General features: G+C 39.9%; 1 protein-coding gene and 1 non-coding gene across 5 annotated transcripts in view; one reads left to right on the forward strand and one right to left on the reverse strand.

The window, feature by feature from the left end:
• Positions 1–284: 284 nt before the first annotated feature.
• Positions 285–22265, reverse strand: part of FAM120C (family with sequence similarity 120 member C) — a 178224-nt gene continuing 156243 nt past the window's right edge. For 2 of the 4 annotated variants that reach the window (XM_059911855.1, XM_059911854.1), the window contains 6 exons: positions 15305–15419; positions 12230–12439; positions 10821–11022; positions 8767–8905; positions 8325–8382; positions 285–5095 (listed from right to left, as the gene is read on the reverse strand). In XM_059911855.1, the coding sequence (XP_059767838.1) occupies positions 4844–5095; positions 8325–8382; positions 8767–8905; positions 10821–11022; positions 12230–12439; positions 15305–15419 (976 nt within the window). In that variant the 3' untranslated portion in view covers positions 285–4843. Of the gene's footprint in view, positions 5096–5500; positions 5557–8324; positions 8383–8766; positions 8906–10820; positions 11023–12229; positions 12440–15304; positions 15420–22265 lie in introns of those variants that run through there. The other 2 variants (XM_059911856.1, XM_059911857.1) reach the window with 2 other exon arrangements.
• LOC132358078 (U6 spliceosomal RNA) lies at positions 12486–12592 on the forward strand. Its single transcript, XR_009500431.1, has one exon. It is a non-coding gene; the product is annotated as a U6 spliceosomal RNA (small nuclear RNA).

The raw sequence follows: 22265 nt of genomic DNA on the forward strand, positions 1-22265 counted from the left end.
ATGGGTTCAGTTTGGGAAATGTCGAGTCAAAGGTGCCTTTAGAACATCCAAATAAAGAAGTTCAGCAGGAAGCTAAATATGCCCTTTCTTTTCTTGTACTGGCTCTCTTGCCCTGATATTCAACTACAAATAGGCTCCTAAATCTCCGTGCAACACTTCTGAATTGAGACAAGTATATTCCCCATTTGCCGAAAGGAGTCTAGAAATGGGAGAAGAAATTAAACTTCGCACACCCAAAATTATTTCACATTTTTTTTACTAAAAGAATAGACTTTTATTAAGCACTGTAAGTTTCTTTCCATCAGCATTAACAGAACAACAGACCAATTTCCATCACAGAACAACTCCTGAGACATTTTCATTCCTTTCTGAAACACTTTCCTTAAACTCCTGCAGTTTCCCCTAAGAAGCATCCATTCAAACTTACATTAATAAACTATGGAGCTTTTGTGGTGAGGTGGGCCAAAAAGGCAGGGAATTTGGAAGAGAAATACATATTATCCATCCACTAAACACACTGTCAAGAGCACAGGAGAAGAGATACTAACACAGGAAAAAACAATGAAAGATTTTACTTTTGTCAATAACATCATTTATCAGGGAGCACTAAAAATCAATGACTCCTTGAGTTAAAGTTTCTTTACCTAGTATGTTATTCTAAAAATAGAATAGAATAGAATAAAATAAAAGGTGGATGGGGAAGTGTCTTCTGGGAAGTAACTAAAATGAAGTCATCAGATTTGGCAGGGTTATGAGAGGTTAATAAAATCTGAAATATTTAATTTGTTTCATTTACATGAAAATTCACTAGTCATTAGTTACTACCAACACGGACAAAAAGAGCATCTATAAAAGTACAAGGGCAATGTCAAAAGCTGCAGTGGGCACCCTAGCATAGGGGGTTTTTTATTTTGCTTTTACCTTGGAAAAGATGATTTTGCAAAAAAAAATATATGAAGTTATTTTCTTAGAACATCAAAATAACCTCTGACAATACTGAAGATAATTAGCAGTAACAGGGGGATAAGGGAATACCTGCACCAGCAGACTACTGCAATAAGCCAAGGGAAAAGAAAATGGAAAGTCAAATAAAAGAAGATGCCAAAGTCACAAGAGGGAGAAAAATATAGGGTGACACACAATGGAACAGTGAAAACTTACCCCCCCAAACCCCAAGCATATTTAGGAAATATGCATCAGGAAGTAAACAAGTATAATGATTAAACCTTAGTAGAATTATACTAACTACTTTAAACTGTGGTCTACTTGCACTGTCATTTCAAAGTGGGGTGGGGGAGTCTTAGAGCCTGAAAGGGTAGCACAGACAGGCCCACAGGAGCCTTCTAAGGTTCCAGGGGACTGGATCACTATAACCAAACAGTTACTTCCACATTCTTTCTACCCTACATAAGCATTCCTCCCCCCACCCCCCTCCTTAACCACCCTCCCTAATGCCTTACCTGGCTGTTTTTCTCAGTGATTAAAAACAAGTTAATGTGACTTGGCCAACGATGCCAGGAAATCAAGATGGAGACAAAAATCAAATATCACTAGCCAAAGCAAGTGCCATTTCTTGGGCTATAAAGTCTACCCAAAGTCCTACTGGCTCAGAATGAAAATGATACAAGTGAGCAGAAGTTTATCAGGCCTGGTCCAGACTAGACTGGCCACTGAATAAGGGTGGGAGTTATAGGCTGACCCCAATACACACCAGCAGAAATCAAGAACTGCAAGTCCTTGGGATCAGTGGCTATATACATCCAGGGTGCTTTTGCTTGTGGCCCTACAAGGTAAAGGGGTCATTTCTGGGGGTTCCCATATGATGCATGACTTTGTTCAAGAAAGGCCACATCATAGTCAGAAATTGAACCTCAAGTGAAGGATGACAGTCTCTTCAAGTGGTACTCACAGCAAAAAGCAGACTCATGTTCCCTAATTTGAAAGAAATTAGAAAAAGTTAATCTTGCAATTAGAAAAAGTTAATCTTCCAGTAATAAACCTTAGTCTTTCTGGCTTCTAAATTGTATGTTTTGGCAGATGAATTAAAACATGGCCCTTTATGGTTCTTTCTTGTAACCTTACAAACCCAAAATGCTGAATCCAAATAAAAATCAAAGTTGGAAGTGAGACACTTGTTTCACCCTGGGCCAGGCTAGGAGAAAGTAGAGGTGTGTGGAAGGGAGAAAAGCAAGCCGTTTGGCAAACTGGAATCATCCCTGTCAAAGCAGCAATTTTACTTCTCACAGTGAATGCCTACAAAATAATAAATCTTCTTAATGCTGTGAGAGTTAACAATACTGTCACTTGATTGTGTCAAACAGATTCAAGATTCACAGAAACAGCAACTGAAGAAAATGCCTTTCCATATAACTCCAAGTACTTCCTATTAGAAATCGGAGCTAGCTAGCTAGCTATTTAATTTAACACAGCTCAGTGATTCTGGTTACTTTTAGAGCTCCAAAGGACTCCTCCCTCTGTGGCTCCAGAAAGAAATTTCCAAGCCATCTAAGTTCGCTACTAAATCCTTCTCTTGCTGGATACAGAAGTCCTAACCTTCAAGATGTTGTGAAAGGTTGGGCAGGTTAGGAGAAGAGCAGGAACCAAATTAGGGGAGCCAATTCCATAGAGGAGGTTTTTGTACACTTTGTTCTTGGTTATATCTGGCTGGGTATATGCAATCTTGTCATCCTGCTCTGGTTTATGTAAGAAGTGTCTGGGCAGGGGGAAAGGCATTCTAGACCTCCCTCCCCCTGCGAGTTGTGGGTTCTCTTAAATTGGGCCAGACTAGGATAAAACAGTCTGAGACTGTCTTCAGTCTCTCATGATGATACTCATTGTAAGTGGGTAGTGAGCAAACAGCCTTCTGGTTGTCTGGAAAAAAATCACCAAGGACCTACTCTGGGTTAAGGTACATGGGGTTTTTCAAGAAGAGAGAGAACCCTGCTAGAAGTCTAGTCAGTTGTATTCCTGTATAAATGGTACTTCTTGGGCAAGAATATCACAAAGCCCAAAAGGAAGTGTATGAGGCTGGAAGCCTCAACTCCTGAACGAAGACACAATGCTAATCTGTTGCAAGCCATGTTCCCATCCCTCATACTGCTGAGGAGGGAAACTGGAAATGCAAGGCTGTCTCAAGAGTATCTCCAGAAAGGGGGAACAGCCTCTTTGTCCTGGACAGATTCTGGCCTCACTTGGGGGCTGGGAACCTTTTATAGAATACCCCTATAGGCCCGGGCCAGAGTCCTCTGAAGTCTTCCTTGCAAAGCAAATGAAAAGATCCAGTAGTCAAGATGTCAATGAACAAACGAAACAATCTAGGTATGTAAAATCAAATTGCCGATTTCCTCACACTTCCCTACCCCATCTTTCCAATGTTAGTCCTCTCTCCCTCAGGGATTCATGGCAATAAATTCTGGCCTGAGGCCAGTTTGATCCCGGAGTTTCAGATGAGATTTCCTCCAAACTGGCTGCAAGCCCCGGTAATTACCTCCCATCCCTTTTCTCTCTCCCGACCAGGCTGCTCCTTCATAAGGAAATGCCCAACTCTTCCCGATCCTATTCCAACCTCCTGTTTTTACCATACGGGATGTGAGGACTCTGGTCAAGATTAGGCTTGTGACAACCCAACTGTTTGTTGTTCTGAACAGGCAATCTCTGGAAAGCACTTTTTGTCTGCTTTAGAGAAGCCCATCTTCTCATAATTGTGATGGGCTTCGACTTAGTAAGGATTTTAAAATGTGGTCTTTTGAAACCTACCACTCCATAGCAGTGGAAGCATTTCTGGGAAATTCAGTAAATCTTCTGGGACATCATCATGTATGTATGTGTGTGCATGTATATAAATATATATATATATACAAAATATATATATTTATATTTATATATACATACACACATACACATATATTTATATATATATAAAATATGTATAGATAAATAGATTTGTCTCTTTATATAAAGGGTATGTGTATGCATATAGATACACGCATTCATATATACATCTATCCAAACATCCATACACAAACACACACACACACACACACACACACACAAGCACACACAGTCTTTTGAGTTCCCTTTCGTACTCAATTTCATTATATTGATTCCACCCTTTCAGGGTGTGGGCAGCAGGGAGTGGGTGAACTGCACCACATCTTCTATTTTACAAACAATTCATTAGTTCAGAGGCAGGAAAAATCTGCCCAGTACTTTTCTGACTCACTTGAATCCCCCAGTACAAAGGCCATTGGTAGTTATTTTTTAAGTGTACAAAATTAAAAAAAAATTAAAAAAATAAAATAACCAATACTACCTCACTTCCCTGAAAACATCTACCTATCTGATTGTCAGGTCAGAGCTAGAGGTGGTAGTATAAACTCCTGGCATAGGTGAATGGGGAAAAAGAGTTAAAAGATGTGGATACTGATTATATATGAAGGCCCTACTATTTCATAAAGAAAAAAGCAAGTTAGGAAGCCATATACTCAGAAAACGAAAGTTGGAACTTTTCTATAGGGCCTTACGTGATGACACCCGATAGTCACTGCCTTAATAGGCTTCCAGGGGACGTAAAGAGAATATTGGCACTATATATTCAATTTGAGAACAGGAACTATGCTTGTTGCCATTCATATTTGATCAGAGCTTCCCTAGAAGCAGACCACTGAGTCTGGAAGCCCAGAAAAAGACAGGGAAGGGGAAAAGATGGATACAATAGAACACCCCATCCAAATTCTGGATGAAACTAGGGTAAGCATTTTATGTCCTCCTCTAACTTGGGCCTAAAATCAGAAAAGTATAGGTTTTCCCCTCTTCCTGATCTGCTGAAGCCATCTTCTGCTTGTTATTCCTCTTTCTGTTGTGCCACAGTTCCCAGCTTTTGCTCTCGTAAGCGGCTCTTCTCACCATTCTTCACGGGGAAGTAGCGGTTACCATTATTACACACACTGCTGTCTCTGGTTAAGGCACACTGTGATGGAGCTGGAAGATGATCATTCTTCTCTTCCTTGATCAATGTGCCATTGTTTCCATTTACCTGTGAGCGAGACCGACCTTGATGAGGCTCCAGGGATTTAGAAACTCCATCTGAAGTGCTCTGTCAAAAACAGAGATATTCAGTAGAAATGGTAATCCCAAACTGGCTGATCCTTCCCAAGCATGTTTATAAGTTAGCCTGCAGAAACTGCTTCAGTTCTTCAAAAACACCAGAAAGCCCAAAGCTTGTTAACACCTAGTACACTCTGACACTGTCTGGAGAACTTAGGGTGACAACAAATGGATCTGACTCAAATCCAATGGCAATGACAACACAGTAATGACACAGCTACTGTTTACAAAGCTTTACAATATATTTTTTTCAAATGCCAAAAGGGACCCTAAATGGTAGATATTATGATGCCCCATTTACAGATGAGGAAGCTGAGGCTCAGAAAGATTAAAGTAACTTGCTCAAGGAGACACAGGTAGAAAGTGGTGGGGCCAGGATTGCACTCCAGGTTGGTCAGCCTCTAAAGTTTACTCTCTTAACTTCCACGCAACGCTGTCCAATACTGACAACTGGACATGTAAATGAAAGGAAAAGAAAACAAATGATAAGATCTATGTGCAATGTTCCATAGAATTTTTCATAAGTAAAAACAATCATCTGGTTTTCTTTTAATTTCAGAAATGTAACTGCTCTTGAAATGCTAACGCCATGAACTGTATTACCTTGAAAGTGCAGTAGTGGCTCTCAATGAATATTATTAGGAATAATAACAGTGGGTGGGCATGCCAGGTACTCTGATGTTGGTTTCACAGGTAAGAAAGACAAATGAGGCTCGAAAAAGTAAAATAACTTGCTCAAGGTCACCGGCATGCCTAGACTTGCATTCAAGTCTGTTTGACTCCAAAGACATTGTTCTTTCCACTAAGACACAACACATAATGGAAGTCTAATACCTGTTGAATTTGTGGTCAATTATAAATAATAATTATTAATATTTATTGAGCACTTCCCATGTTCCAGGTTCTGTGTTAAACACTACATATATCATCTCATTTAATACTCAAAATAACTCTATGAGGTAGATACCAATTCTTCCATTTTTACCGATGAGGAAATTAGGGCACAGAGAGGTTAAGTAACTTGCCCAAAGTCACGGAACTGGTAAGTGGCAGAGCCAGATTCAAAGCTAGATCATTTGGCTCCAAAACCTACACAACATGGGCGTTACTGTGAAGTGTTTCTCAAGAACCTGGAAATAAGATGAAACTAGTAATGGATGGAATTAGCCATGTGAGGTAGTCAACAAAGAAATAAAAATGTAACAAGTAAGTGACTGAAGAATTTGAGAACACACAAAACTCCACTGACCTAGGAATAATCTCAAGAAGACAGAACTGTAATGTAAGAAGATTTAATAAGCTGCAACAATTAATTATCTCAGATTTTGGAGAAAGGGCAACTGAACAGAAAAAGGAGAGTCAGCAAGGCAATCAGCAGCAGCTCTGTCCAGGGAAGATGCCTTAGCTAAAAACAAAGTCAATGTGAGGCTTTCCTTGGCCAGGCTACCTCTAGAGTAGATAACAGTACCCCCAGAAATCTTAGCTAAGAGAAACTTAAGATCATCTACCATCCCTTGTTTTCCCTCAGTTTCCCCATCTGTAAAATAGAGAGAATAATAGTATCTATTTCATAGGTTCCTATAAGGATTCAATGACACAGTCCATGTAAAGCACTTAGAACATGTTGTGCCTGGCACACTGTAAGAACTCAGTGCCAGCTAATGTTACTGTTCTGATTCCATGCCCCCAGGCAAACTTCTGATACCATGGCCTCCCTTTCAGCTTGCTCTTAGAGAGAAAAAGCTCTGGTAGACATGGTTAAGAGCATGCATACAAGAGTCAGCCAGGCCTAGGTCTGAATCTTATCTCTAACAATTAGAGTTGTTATCCCGTTTCAGAATTAGCACAGCACAGGGCTTTGGAATCAGTCAGCTCACGCTGGAATGTCAACTCTAATACTAAGTTGATGGGTAATTTTGGGCAAGGTGCTTCATCCCTCTGAGCCTCAGTTTTTTCCTGTTTAAAATGGGAATAATAAATACATGTATTTATGAGTGACTGGAAAAAAGTGTACAATATATTGCGATAATTATTTCTTCTCACTGTAAATCAGTACTTTATCTTTCACCCCCTCCCTTCTCTTCCCTTCCCCCACTCCTTTAGCCATATCCACATAGCTATTTCTGTGATCTTGGTTAATGTGAGTCAACCACTTACTGATGGATCCACTATTATTGTACCAAAAATATCAGGTTTTTCAGACTGTATGCCTATTGATCAGTCCCTGAATCATGGTGAATTCATCAAGGCTGTACTACCTTATGAGAGACTATCTGAGTGACTAGTTTTCCTGCCTGGTGCAATCTCTTTTCCCTTACTGAGCAGCTTCTGGAAAAAGCTGAAAAGCTTTGGAAAAATCCAAAGTCACTGCTTTCTGGCTTTGGAGTACATTACAAAATGCTTTGCGTGGGGGACTTACCATTATAGTTCCATTTGGGGCTCAAAATAACATTAAAGCAAATTTGTATTCCTTGAGAAAACATTAGACAATGGGAGTTAACATGGATGCAATGAGGGCTGGTTGTATACATGAGAGCTGAGCTGGGATTGAGGGCTGACAATAAAATTGCCTTGCAGTATGGTCTAGTCAGTGACCCTTGTGAGGATTAGAAACCGCATATAAAATGTCTAGTAGATGGCTTGGAAGAAAGTAAGCACTCAAGAAATGGTAGCTACTATACTATGAGGAGCCCAGCAGTCTGAGGCCATTACAAGATTTTGGATCACTACGGGGGGAAGGGGGGATGCCTATTGAAGACCAGTGAGTTTAAGACCATTCTGAACCATTAAGAGTAAGCAGAATGGCGATGCCTCCTCCCCTCCCATCATCAGCAAAGGCAAAAGTCCAATTTTCTAAGCATCTCTGGTAGCCCCTCAGAAGTTCAGGCATGCTGGTGGAGTCCCACTGTTAACTTCACTTTGGTCCCTTTATGGCTGCATGTAGTGCATGCTATGCTAAGTGTAGGTCTTTAGGACACAGTACCTGGTTTCTATCTTGTGGCCTCACTCAGGGAAAAGGATGACACTGCAGCCCTGTGGGAAGAGCCTGGGCAGGTTAACCCTCACTAGACTGCTAGAGAGCAGGCGGATGAAATCAAATGCTGGGAGAAGCTATGAAAGCTCCCAGGTTTCCATGCCTGATCTCTTGCAAAAAAAACCAACAAAAAACCGACAAGAGGTATCAAACAGAAGCTAGATCATCTCAAAAAGGTACTTACTTGTTTATTTCCTTTTTTATGTCCTTTGGATCCTCTACCAGTCTGTTCTTTTCCATGCCTTTAGAAAGTGGGGGGAAAAGTGATCATGAGGAACACATAAAGCCTGTACCTCCATTTTCACTTAGTTAACTACTCACCTCCTCTAGGAAGTTTGACCCTCTTAAGTTAGATGCCTCTCCTCTGTGTTACCACTGTAAACCTCTATCTCTGTCATTTCTATGTTATACCAAATTGTCCTGTGTCCCAAGTCCTCCTCTAGGGCAAAAACTTTTTCATCAAGGCAGGGCATTTTTATATGTTTGCTGAACTCAACTGAAAACTGGCTTTAAAAACGCAAAGTTAGTTAATGCCTCTTACCTTAGTAGAAGGGTTGGATAGCTGGGCATTTTCCCAAGAGCACCTTGATTGACACTAGCTTATACCAACCTATTCAAATACATACCCCTTTCCCGGCCCACCGACAGAAACCACTTGCATGCCAAAGGAGCCATGACCCCTGGAGGATCTGCTGCCAGCCCACTGGCCCACAACCATCCCGGCAATCTCTAGTTTTCCTCCTTGGGGTGGGATTGGATGGAGACCTGGGAAGAGAGGAAGAATGGTAAGTGCAAGGTAGGATAAGAGGTGGAACAAAAGATCTACAGCCCACCTATTCTGTGTATTTCCATTTCTCTATGATAAAAAGACTCTGTGATAACAACAAAGGGTCATGGTGGAAGCAAATTTTGGAAGAGGGTGTTGAAGATCTGTACATATCCACTTTAGCAAGTGGGGTGTGCCTGATTCATTTTCCAACTACAGAGCCTGCACACAGTAGGCATTCAATATTTGTGGAGAGAGAATGAGGTCTTAAGATCTAGCTATTGGAAAATTATAGGCCAAAACCACTTTTGATTCAAATACATGTCACTACACACTGGAGGATTAGCCAAACAACCAAACAAAACAAAAAATAATGAAACCAAAGTAACAGTAATTTATGATTAAGAAGTAAGAATAGCAACAGTTGAAAACCAGAACCAATTCAAGACAAGATAGCATATCTCCTTAAAACAGGAAACTCCAACTCTGTGTGTGAGCTCACAAGCACAGTACAGCTCTGTAATTTGGCACAAAAGGAAGCCTTCATAGAATACAGAATTCTAGTAAACCTTTAATTTTTGTTTGTGGAAAAAACCCAAATATTAATAACTCTTCACTCACTTAGCAGGTTGTTAGCAAAGAGCCCTTCATTTATATAAAAGTGGGAGTCTAAGGAACTAGGTGACTAGCTAATCCTAAGAGGGCAAGAAAGACTTGCATTTGGGGATCCTACTGTGGCCCTTAAGGAGTCAGAAGGCTCCTCATGAACCACCAGTAACTGGAGACTAGGCATCAGTGAGAGTTGGGGCAATGGTGAGGACCTCCCAAGAACTTGGCCTTAATTAAGGCTGTCTTCTGAGACACAGTAAAGTCAACATGCAAAGAATGAGAGCAGCATCTATAAAGACACCTTCAAAGGATGGAATGAATGGCTGGCTCCCTGGTTTGTGAGACTTAATCATTACTTGATTGAACAGAGCAGACATTCACACTGCTCCTCTAAGCACAGCCTTGAGCTAAACATCCATGCTGAATTTTGTGACCCTAAATTTAAGACAAATTTCAACTTCCAGCTTTATTATTTTTAAAGTGACGAGCAATACACAACAAACACTTCAACCATAGCACTCTCACCTGATCACAGAAACTTGGTATTTCATGTTAAAATGTCCCCATTAAAATACGCTGTTTCGCCAGGGGACAGGTTGTTTGAATTATCAGGGTCAGTATCTGACCTACCTAAGCAAGAACGTCTGTTCATCATTAAGCCACAGCTCAGATATCACCATAATGTATACATACGTGTGTGTATATACATGTGTGTGTGGATCCATGTGAGTGTGTATGTATTTGTTTTCTTCACTAAACTGCAATCTCCTGGAGGGTACAGACTATGACTTATTTCTCTCCATGCTTCTGGAAATGTGTTAGATCTACCCTCAGAGTGGAAATGGGTACATCAAGCTATGGCTGTTTGCTGACACTGGTCATTTACTTACCTACCATTGCTCTTCCTGCAAGCTCCTGTGTACATCTGCCTATGGGGAGAGAGTGAGCTAACCAGCAACCATGAAGACCCAGTTCACATGAATTACAGTTCTCAAAAGTAATAAATTGACAAAAAAAAAGTAATAAAGTGACTCTTGGTTTCTGCATCAGTTACTTCATGAGTGGTTTGGTGAGAGTCAAATCCTTAGGGATCAATCACCTCTATGGAGAGTGGTCTAGGAAGACAGTGGGCTCTCCTCCGCAGGCTACACCCCTCCATCTAAGTAAGCTCCTCTTCAAGCCACACCATAGCACAGAAGGTAAAGATATATGTGAAACTGCTGATTCTGTAACTGGCAATAATTACTGGATGGGTTACTATGAAATAGATTGAGTTTGACAAACACCTCATTCTTAGGTACTGACCTGCAAACCCCCGGCTCCTTCCTTGAGGGGGAGGTGGCATTGGGCCCATGGCTCGGGGGTAAAGTGAAACAGGGTAGAGAGAGGGCACCATGGGAGGCACAAAAGTAGGTGATGGAAGTAGAGCAGAAGGCGGTGGATGGTTCATGTATACTCCTTCAAGGATGCTCTGTCTCATCTTCTCCACTTTGGTTGCCAGGTCAGCCTTCAAATGAGGGACGGAATAATAATAACAGCTGCCATTTTTTGAACTTCTCCCATGTTTCAGGCACAGTATTGGGCAGTCTAGGTACAGTCTCACAAGTCTATTCCCACTAAAGGAATCGAGGCCTGGAGTTAAATGGCTCAAGGTGACATACTCAGGGAAGCCTGTCTGGCACCAAAGCCCCCACTCTTTGCATGACACCAAACTACCATCATACTAGTTCTGACTGAGGGCTTGCGAGGCACCTTGACTAGGTCAAGGAAGACAAATATAAAAAGAAGTATTTACTAATTGTCTATTACACAGCCAGCAATAGGCTAGGTTATTTTTTTAAGGGGGAGGTAACAGAATAAGGTAAAAGAGAGAACAAAACTTGACATATACAAACCCTTTTAACCTTCTCCCCCACACCCAGGATCAGAGCCCATGACCTCTGTCCAGGATAAGTCCATGCCTCTAGTCCAGAGGTCAGGAAACTTGTTCTGAAAAGGGCCAGATAGGTTTTGTAGGCCGTATTGTTTCTGTCACAACTACTTGACTCTGCCACTGTAGTGTGAAAGCAGTCATGGACAATATGTAAATGAATGAATGTGGCTATGTTCCAAAAAGCTTTATTGGAATAAAAATTCAAATTAAAAAAAATTTTTAATAGTTTGCTGACCCCCTGCTCTAGTCTCTCAGCTTATACCCCACAAATGGACAAAGAAGTAAGTAAGGGCTCCTTTCCCTTGACTTCTCTCATCTTTCCCAAGGTTTTACTGCAAAAAATATCCCCTGCTTTTACTCTGTCATCTACTTTACTACCCTCTTCTATTTCCAAAATTGTTCCTTTATAAAAAATATCATCACTTGCAAAAATGACTTACAGTTTTTGTAAATAAGGGAACTGAAATTCTAAGAATTGGGGGAAAGGCATAGAGTATATCTGAGTATTCCATGGGGAAGAAATAACTTGGAGCAAAAAAAGGAATATGAAAACTTGAAGCTCATTTCAAAAAAAAAAACCCCTTCCCAACATGATTTTGTAACATGTACATATCAGACTCTGGGCCTTTGGGATCATCCTTGACCAAGTTAGGTTAAGGTCAGACACATTCTCCCACTTCTGCTACCTCCTTCCCCAATGTCTCTGCTCCTTTTCCGCTTTCTGTCATTCATCCCCACAGCAGATCAGAGACGGTCTTAGTAGCTGCCCAACATGTGGTACCTGGCCATCGCAGAGCTCAACCAGGGATACTCGCTCCCGGCCTGCTTTAATTAGCTTGCTCTGGAACAGCTTGCCATCGAAGTAAATCCAGGGGCAGCAGTGTTCCCAAGGGACTGGCTGGCCACAGGCATCATTAGCAAACAGAGCTGTGTCGACCCCACTCATGAAGAGAGCAGCAAGCTGGATCCCTCGAGCATCCAGTTTCTCAATCTGAAACCACCACAGAGGAAAAACTGCCATTAAGAAATTACTGTTAGTGCTCACTTCGGCAGCACGTATACTAAAATTGGAACAATACAGAGAAGATTAGCAAGGCCCCTGCACAAGGATGACATGCAAATTCGTGAAGCGTTCCATATTTTTATTTACAATAGCCAGGACATGGAAACAACCTAAGTGTCCATCAACAGATGAATGGATAAAGAAGATGTGGCACATATATACAATGGAATATTACTCAGCCATAAAAAGGAACAAAATTGAGTTATTTGTAGTGAGGTGGATGGAGTTAGAGTCTGTCATACAGAGTGAAGTAAGTCAGAAAGAGAAAAACAAATACAGTATGCTAACACATATATATGGACTCTAAGGGGGGAAAAAAGGTCATGAAGAACCTAGTGGCAAGATGGGAATAAAGACACAGACCTACTAGAGAATGGACTTGAGGATATGGGGAGGGGGAAGGGTAAGATGTGACAAAGTGAGAGAGTGGCATGGACATATATACACTACCAAACGTAAAACAGATAGCTAGTGGGGAAGCAGCCGCATAGCACAGGGAGATCAGCTCGGTGCTTTGTGACCACCTAGAGGGGTGGGATAGGGAGGGTGGGAGGGAGGGAGATGCAAGAGGGAAGAGATATGGGAACATATGTATATGTATAACTGATTCACTTTGTTATAAAGCAGAAACTAACACACCATTGTAAAGCAATTATACTCCAATAAAGGTGTTAAAAAAAAAAATTACTGTTATTGGTTACATTTGCTTATTCCTGTTTTGCTGATTATTCCAGTTAAGTTAGAACATGTTGCCTTTCAATACAGACATCTGAGTGCATAAGCAGCCTCTATCCATTTGTTTCCCTGAGATGGTTTGGATGATACTCATTACAAAAAAAAAAATCAGCTTTAAAACCTTAAAAAGACACCCACTTGAGAAACCATTTTTTCTGCCTGTCAAGTTAGAAAAAAATTAAAACAAAACTAAAGACCAAAAGAACACCCAATGCTGATGAGGATATGGTGAGATAAATGGGCACACTCAAATAAAACTAATGAGTAATGTATATTACAATTAAGCAATATATATCAAGAACCTTAAAAATGTCCACACTTGTTGACTCAGAAATTCTACTTTTAGGAATCTATTCTAAGGAAGTAGAGATGTGAATAAAGCTCTATGCATAAAGATGTTAATTACAGGACTTCCCTGGTGGCACAGTGGTTAAGAATCCGCCTGCCAATGCAGAGGACATGGGTTCGAACCCGGGTCCAGGAGGTTCCCATATGCCACAGAGCAACTAAGCCCATGCGCCACAACTACTGAACCTGTGCTCTAGAGGCTGCGAGCCACAACTACTGAGCCCATGTGCCACAACTCCCGAAGCCCACGTGCCTAGAGCCCAAGCTCCGCAACGAGAGAAGCCACAGCAATAAGGAGCACGCGCACCACAATGAGAAGCACGCGCACCGAAACGAAGCGTAGCCCCCAATCGCCGCACCTAGAGAAAGCCCTCACACAGCAACGAAGACCCAATGCAGCCAAAAAAAAAAAGATGTTAATAATTACATATAATAGGTGAAAACTGGAAACCAAATGGCCAACATTAGAATAATTAAATGATACATCCATATGATAAAATATTTAGCAAAAAATTTAAGACATAGAAAATATGTGCTATATGCTATATAAGTTTAAAAATACAGTATATAATTACATAAATAATATTTCAACTATGTAGAAAATACATGACAAAAGGCTGGAAGAAACCATCAAAATGTTCACAGTGGTTATCTCAAGTTGTCCTGTTAGATGGCTTTACCAGGAAAAGGGGAAGTACTTGCAGGCCCCCTCCTAGGTGTGGTGTGGAGTTGTCAGTACCTGCTCTAGCACCAAGCAGTATCACATTTACTGTAAAAAGGAACCAACACTGTCTGTCTAAGACTGTTTTCATCTTTTCCTTAGTTGACCCCACTGAAATCAAGATTTTGTAAGACTTACTAGACTTTATCTTCTAGTTTATACTAGGGCCTGAAAGGACCATGGCTACTGAAGTCAGAAGAGGAATGTCCTGCATTAGTACCTAATACTTATTGAGTACTGTGTACTTAAAATGTGCTAGACACTGTTCTAAGTGTTTTGCATGGATTATTTTATTTAATATCTTCATAACCCTACAAGTAAGGAAACTGAAGCTACAGGGGTTAAGCAACCTGCCCAAGGACACATAGCTAGAAGGCAATGAAGCTAAGATTCAAAGTCAAGGCAGCCTGGCTTCAGAGCCTGCCCTCCAACCTACTATATTCTACTGCCTTCAGTTATATGGTGGATTTACTTTCTTCCTTATGCTTTTCTAGACTTTCCTCTAACACCCAATAAGTATTATTTAAAAAGGGAGGGTAGCACAGGGAATTATACCCATTATTTTATAATAACCTACAATGGAATATAATCTGCAAAAGTACTGAATCACTGTGCTTACATTTGAAACTAACACAATATTGTAAATCAACTATACTTCAATAAAAAAGGGAGGGTGGACATTTACTGAGAGACAAAGAGGAAACACCAGGATAAGTCCCCTGTAGCATCTTTTGTAAGAGTTGGAAACCTTACTGTGGTCTATGGGCCACAACTTATTTGTCTTACACAATATCCATTTTTTCTACCCATTCTCACCTATCACTATGTGAACAGTGTTGGCTTTATTAATAGACATAAATATTTGGCTAAAGTAAATCAAACATTTACCTGCAGAACTTACTCTTCTCCCCAGCTCCAGGAAAAAAAGACCTAAAATAAAGCTATGAGTTCATAAAAGAAAGAATTTAAATGAGGATCGATCAAATCACCTTGAGTTCTTGAAGTTGATCTGGTTCATAAAGCTGAGTAGATACTGCCTGTGCAAGGAAGGTGTCTAGCTCATGGCGATGCAGGATTCGGCCACCAGGCCACTGAACCATATATCTAGAAGATAAAAGCATCATTAAGTGACAAAAGCTCATTTATTCATTTCACAAACACTTATTAAGCTAAGAACCTATCATGGGCCAGACCCTAGCTAGGTTCTGATAATTCCAATGAAATAACGTAAAAGAATCTCTGCCTTTGGTTACTTACAGTCTAGGTAGTAGAGGAGACAGGCACGTACGTCAGCAAAGACAGGACAGTGTGTTAAGTACCAAGATAGAAGAATGCACAGGGTGCTATAGGAGCACAGAAGAGGGCTACTACTGGAAGAGTAAGGAAGGCATCCTGAAGAAAAAGTCAATAGGAGCTGTTACAAAGGGCTATAGAAATCAGTGAGACAAATGGTGGAGAAAGGATGCTCTAGACTGAGGGAACAGCATGTGTAAAGGCATGGAGGTGTGGAGTTCAGTATGATATACCAGGGCCCATAGTGCTGGAGCTAAGCAGGTTTGCAGTGACAGGAGGCTAGATTAGAAAGTAGGCCAAACTATGGAAAACAGTGTGGAGGTTCCTCAAAAAATTAAAACTAGAATGACCACACGATCCAGCAATTCTACCTCCTGGAATGCTATATCCGAAGGAAACAAAAACATGCACTCGAAAAGATACCTGCACCCCCATGTTCATTGCGGTATTATATAGCCAAGACATGGAAGCAACCTAGGCATCCATCAATGAACAAATGGCTAAAGAAGTTGTGGTGTTTATATATACCATGGAATATTATTCAGCCATACAAAAACGAGGAAATTCTACCACTTACAACAACATGGATAGACCCTGAAGGCATGATGCTAAGCGACATAAGTCAGAGACAGAAAAATATTGTACGATCTCACTTATATGTGGAATATAATAATAAATTTTAAAAACCCCACCAAACTCATTGAAAAGGAGATTAGATTTGTGGTCATCAGAGACAGGGGATGGGGGAGGTGGAGGAGGAGGAATTAGAGGAAGGTGGTCAAAAGGTACAAACTTCCAGTTAAAAGATAAGTAAGTACTAGGGATGTAAAGTACAGCATGGTGACTATAGCTAACACTGATGCATGGTATATAGGAAAGTTATTAAGAGAGTAGAACTTAAGAGTTCTCATCATAAGGAGAAACTTTTTCTCTTTTATTTTTATTGTATCTATATGAGATGATGGATGTTAACTAAAGCTATTGTGGTAATCATTTCACAATGTATGTAAATCAAACCATCATGCTGTAGACCTTAAAATTATACAGTGATGTATGTCAATTACTTTTCAATAAAACTGGAAAAAAAAAGAAAGTAGGCCAGATTGTGAAGGGTCTCAGAAACAATATTAAGAAATTTGGACCTTCACCCTGAAAATATACGAAGACAGTTAAGGATTGTCAGCAGGAGATTGGTTTGATATTGACTGGCTCAGAGGGTAAGGGACAAGAGATATGGATACCAGTTAGGAGGCAACTGAAGCAACCTGTGGCCAAAGAGGTCTGAACAAAGGCACTGGCTGAGGGCATAGAGAAGGCCAGGGGACAAAGACAAGAGTTATTAAGATGATATATTTATCATATTATTATTACTAGTATTTACATTATTATATATACTATATAAAGCATTAAATATTACATTATAATATATGCAGAAAAGTATAAGTTATTCATAGGAATAATACTTACTACATGCCTTTTGTATTCTAGATACCTTGCCAGGAACTTTATATACATAAAAAGAAGTAGCACAGAATAGAGACTTGGAGTCTGACATACTTGGTTCCAGTCTAGGTTCCACTACTTTTCTATGTGACTCTGGGCAAATGCCTAAACCTCTAGGGGCTTGAGTTCACTCATCTCTAAAATGGGGATAATACTATCTAAATCTCAAAGGTTGTAATAAGTAAAGGAGAAAATGAATGTAAAAGCACTTAGCATATGGCATACCAGAACTCTTGGTTACTATTTGTAACTAATTCAATCATGGTATAATCCTTCTTTTACTATTTGGTGAAGCCTCCCATATCTTATATTAAATTCTCACACATACAAGAATCTGTTTCTACCCTATTTATTCTGTGTTTTATTTCTCATGCCAGGACCATACTGACTTAAATTTTAAATATGCTTTAATATTTAGTGGTCTCTACTTTTACTCCATGTCTTTCCTCCATGTCTTTGAATTTTAAGCAACATTTATGATTTTATTCTGATTACAAAAGTTCAAGTTCATTCTCATTCAGAAAACATTTTAAAAGCCAAAAAAAGTATGAAGAAAATGAAAAGTAAAAACGGAAATAATTTGTAATCTTACCATTTAGATATAACCGCTGTTAAGTTCACGATTTTGGCTTCTTTCTTCCTAGCATCTCAAATTTCAATTTTTTCTCTCTCTTTCACACTATATATAGAATATTATATCTTGCTTTTTTCACTCGACATAATACTATAAGAACCTTTCATTCATTAAATACTTTTCAAAAACATGATTTTAAATGACTGTATGTTCCTCGTATGTTTATCAATTTACTTAAATATCCTATAATATTGGACACTTATACTGTTCATTCTTTTTCTTTTATTATAAAAAATACTACAAAGATATTCACATATATAAATCTCCCTGTATCTCTGATTATTCATTCCCTTAAGATAGGTTTCTAGAAGTGGAATTATTATGTCAAAGGTTATGTCCATTATAAAGGTCCTCAATACATATTGCAAAACTGTTTTCCAGGGTTTCCCTAGTGGCGCAGTGGTTAAGAATCCGCCTGCCAATGCAGGGGACACGGGTTCGAGCCCTGGCCCAGGAAGATCCCACATGCCACGGAACACCTAAGCCCAGGCACCACAAGTACTGAGCCTGCACTCTAGAGCCTGTGAGCCACAACTACTGAGCCCGCGTGCCACAACTACTGAAGCCCGGGTGCCTAGAGCCCGTGCTCCGCAACAAGAGAAGCCACTGCAATGAGAAGCCCACACACTGCAACGAAGAGTAGCCCCCGCTTGCTGCAACTAGAGAAAGCCCACGCACAGCAATGAAGACCCAACACAGCCAAAAATAAAAACAAATAAATTAAAAAAAATTGTTTTCCAGACCCATTTGTCCTATATCCCAGTTGTTGTGTCAGCATGAATTATCATTAATCTTTGATATTTTTATGGGCAAAAAATGTCTCTTGCTATTTAAATGTCTGTCTCTTTGATTGCTAATGATGAGGTTGCATATTTTCCCCAAACACGTATTTACTTCTATGGCTGGTCTATGTCTATCATAGACATGTCAGTGAATTTGCTTGTTCTGTCTATTGCTCTGTTTCAGATAATCTAAAGCCTTATCTTAAAATAGTGACAGCTATTTGGACACACAGTGGACAGCTGATCCAAGTCAAATCAATCCATGGCTTGCCAGAGTCTTGAGAATTTGAGCTAAGAGATTCAGAGGTTGATGAAACAGACAAGCAGAAAGAAGAGCTACACAGGTCCATGAGAGAGTGGGCAGTCTCTGTTCCTGCCCTTCCAGTACTATTCCCTGTGTACACCACTTTTCTGGTCCTTAGATGACTATGAGACTACCTGTTATATCTTTACAATAAGATAGTTAGAGTGGCTTTTCTTTCTTGTAAACAAATGAATCCGAATAGAATGTCATTTACCCATTTTTGTTTGGGGATGCTAGTATTTAAAAAGCTTTTATATATTGAGAATACTGACACACTGTTATAACTGTCGCAAATATTTTCCCAGTTTGTCATTTGTCTTTTAATTTTATGTATTTTGGCATATAGATATAGTCATAGTTATTGATCTTTTTATATCTTTCCTTTTTTGTGGGGAGGGTCTCAAGTCTTTATTTTTTTTTCTTTTTCTTTTCTTCATTTTTTCAAAATAAACCTTTTATTTTGCAGTAATTTTACATATACAGAAACTTACCTTAAAATGCTTTATTGAGGCATAATTTACACACCAAACAATTCATCCATTGTAAGTGTAGAATTTAATGATTTTTAGTAAACTTACAGAGTTGGGCAACTATCACCACAGTTGAGTTTTAGAACATTTGCATTGCCCCCAAAAGATCCCTCAGGCCCATGCGCAGTCACTCCCCATTCCCACCCCTGGGCAATCACTTTCTTTTTTTTTAATTTTTTTAAATTTTTTTAAAATTTTAAATTTATTTATTTATGGTTGTGTTGGGTCTTCGTTTCTGTGCGAGGGCTTTCTCTAGTTGCGGCAAGTGGGGGCCACTCCTCATCGCGGTGCGCGGGCCTCTCACTGTTGCGGCCTCTCGTTGCGGAGCACAGGCTCCAGACACGCAGGCTCAGTAGTTGTGGCTCACGGGCCCAGCTGCTCCGCGGCATGTGGGATCTTCCCAGACCAGGGCTCGAACCCGTGTCCCCTGCATTGGTAGGCAGACTCAACCACTGCGCCACCAGGGAAGCCCCAGGCAATCACTTTCTATCAACGTTACTATCTCTAACAAATTTCTATCTCTATAGATTTGCCTTTCTGGACATTTCATATAAATGGAATAATGTAATATGTGACCTTTTGTGTCTGGCTTCTTTCCTTAGCATAGTTTTTGTTTTAATTAAACTTTTAATTTTGTTATTATTGTAGATTCACATGCAGTTGTAAGGAATAAAAATGAGGGATCCCTTGAACACTTTACCCAGTTCTCCTAATGGTAATATCTTACAAAACTATAGTACAACATCACAACCAGGTATTGATACTGACCCAATCAAGATACAGAACTGTTCTACTCAAAAAGACTGTTCATTCATTTATTCATTCCATAAACAATATGCATGAGCTGAGACTCTACTGTGTGTTAGGCATGAGTTCAAATCCTGGCTCTGCCATTTAGTAACGGTTTGAACTCGGGCAAGTCACTTCACCTCTCTGAAACTTGCCTTCTTATCTGTTCAATAGGGAGAATAACAACACCTTCCTCACAGAGTGGTTATTGGTGGAATTACATTTAAATTGGTGAGCACTTAATGAGAGCTATATTGAGTAGGGAACTCTCAATGAAGTGCTTCTTATTCCTCTCCCCTGTGGGATCCATAGGGTCTCAACCTTAGAAATCCTTTTATGTTAGCTTCAATTTAATCACTGTGCACTTGTTGTTTCTTGAAAATTGTTTGTAGCTTGGGCCAAGACCTTAGATTATGGTGTTTGTATAGGACTCAAATGTTTTAACCAACTCCTTTGACATTCAACCATGTTTTGGGTTTGCAAACTCCCTTTTGCAAATGAATAAACAAGCAAACAAAAACTAGAAAGCAACTTCTTTGGAAAGGAGCATAAAATAAAATGTAAGGAAAAGAGTGAAGTTGGAACATGGTCTAAGGTAGTTCTGCCATATCCACTTGAACCCACGTCAAAATGTTTGATCATTAGCTCACTTGCTCACCCTCTCCCACAGCTCTGGCATCTTTTCCAGCTCTGGGATGATTCCCAACAGAACAAGGAGCCCTACCATTTGGAGAACATGCCCACCCCTTCTTGCTTGTCTTTTCCATTCATTTTCTGGAAAGATTCGCTCAGCATTCTTCCCCTTAATACAGATCCCATCCTTCACTAATTGGTGTGAGAAAGGTGAGGCATTCCATTTTCAAGGCCAGGCCCATGCAAGTGGTTGCTTCTGGCTTTTGCGAGTCCTCCAGCTGGTTTGGAGCAACAGGGAGGCTGGCTGTGTCCCCTAGGAAAGCACCGTCAAACTGTGGGCCTGGGGAAGTAACTTGAGAACAGGCAAGTGGGTAAGTACCTCAGGAGGTAATAAAGCACAGAGCCAGACAAGGAGCAGAAACCCGGGCCTGAGAAGCTGTCCAGGAGCGTGCTTTATGAGCCTCTGAACAGCAGAGCTCTCTGGAGCACAGGAAACCATGCACCAAATGTGCAGCAGGCTTTCTAGTGGTCAAATCCATTCAGGCTCTAATTAAGGCATTTTAGGAGGCAAAATCCTTGGGCAGCAAATGTCTCTACACAAGAAAGTGGTGAGAAGTAAGGCTTTGTCACCGAGACTCAACATCTAACCCTGAAGTCTGGTTCAAGGATTAGATTCTTTTTTTAACTTTTATTTTTATTGAAGTATAGTTGATTTACAATGTTGTGTTAGTTTCAGGTGTACAGCAAGGCGATTCAGATATATATATATCTGTATATACACTTCTTTTTCAGATTCTTTTCCATTATAGGTTATTACAAGATACTAAATATAGTTCCCTGTACTATACAGTAGGTCTTTGTTGTTTATCTATTTTATATATAGTAGTGTGTATCTGTTAATCCCATACTCCTAATTTATCCTTCCCCCCCTTTCCCCTTTGGTAACCATAAGTTTGTTTTCTGTCTGTGAGTCTGTTTCTGTTTTGGAAATAAGTTCCTTTGTATCATTTTTTTAGATTCCACATATAAGCTATATCATATGACATTTGTCTTTCTCATAAAAAAGAATGAAATAATGCCATTTTCAGCAACATGGATGGACCTAGAGGTTAACATACTAAGTGTAGTAAGTCAGACACAGAAAGACAAGGATTAGGTTCTACAGGCTTTATATACCCTCTCTCCACAGCACAACCAGCAGGTTCAGGTAAATGATAAGGTTGATGAAAACAGCATGTGAAAAAAACTAAAAGACTGCCTTATATTTAAAGAATATTTTGTTGTTTTTAAAATGTCCATAAACCCTTTATGAATACAGTTTTAGTTTAAGGTATGTTAAGATAGCAACATAGGATAGAGAATTGTAACTTTTAATGATAGGATATGTGAGGCTCTTCAGCCAAATAATCTTTTCTGAAAAAGCTGATACACATGCCCCAACCAGTTATTAGAGGTCCAATCTTCTGCAACCCCCAGAAGATA

This window comes from Balaenoptera ricei, chromosome X, assembly GCF_028023285.1.
Source record: "Balaenoptera ricei isolate mBalRic1 chromosome X, mBalRic1.hap2, whole genome shotgun sequence".
Lineage (NCBI taxonomy): Eukaryota > Metazoa > Chordata > Mammalia > Artiodactyla > Balaenopteridae > Balaenoptera > Balaenoptera ricei.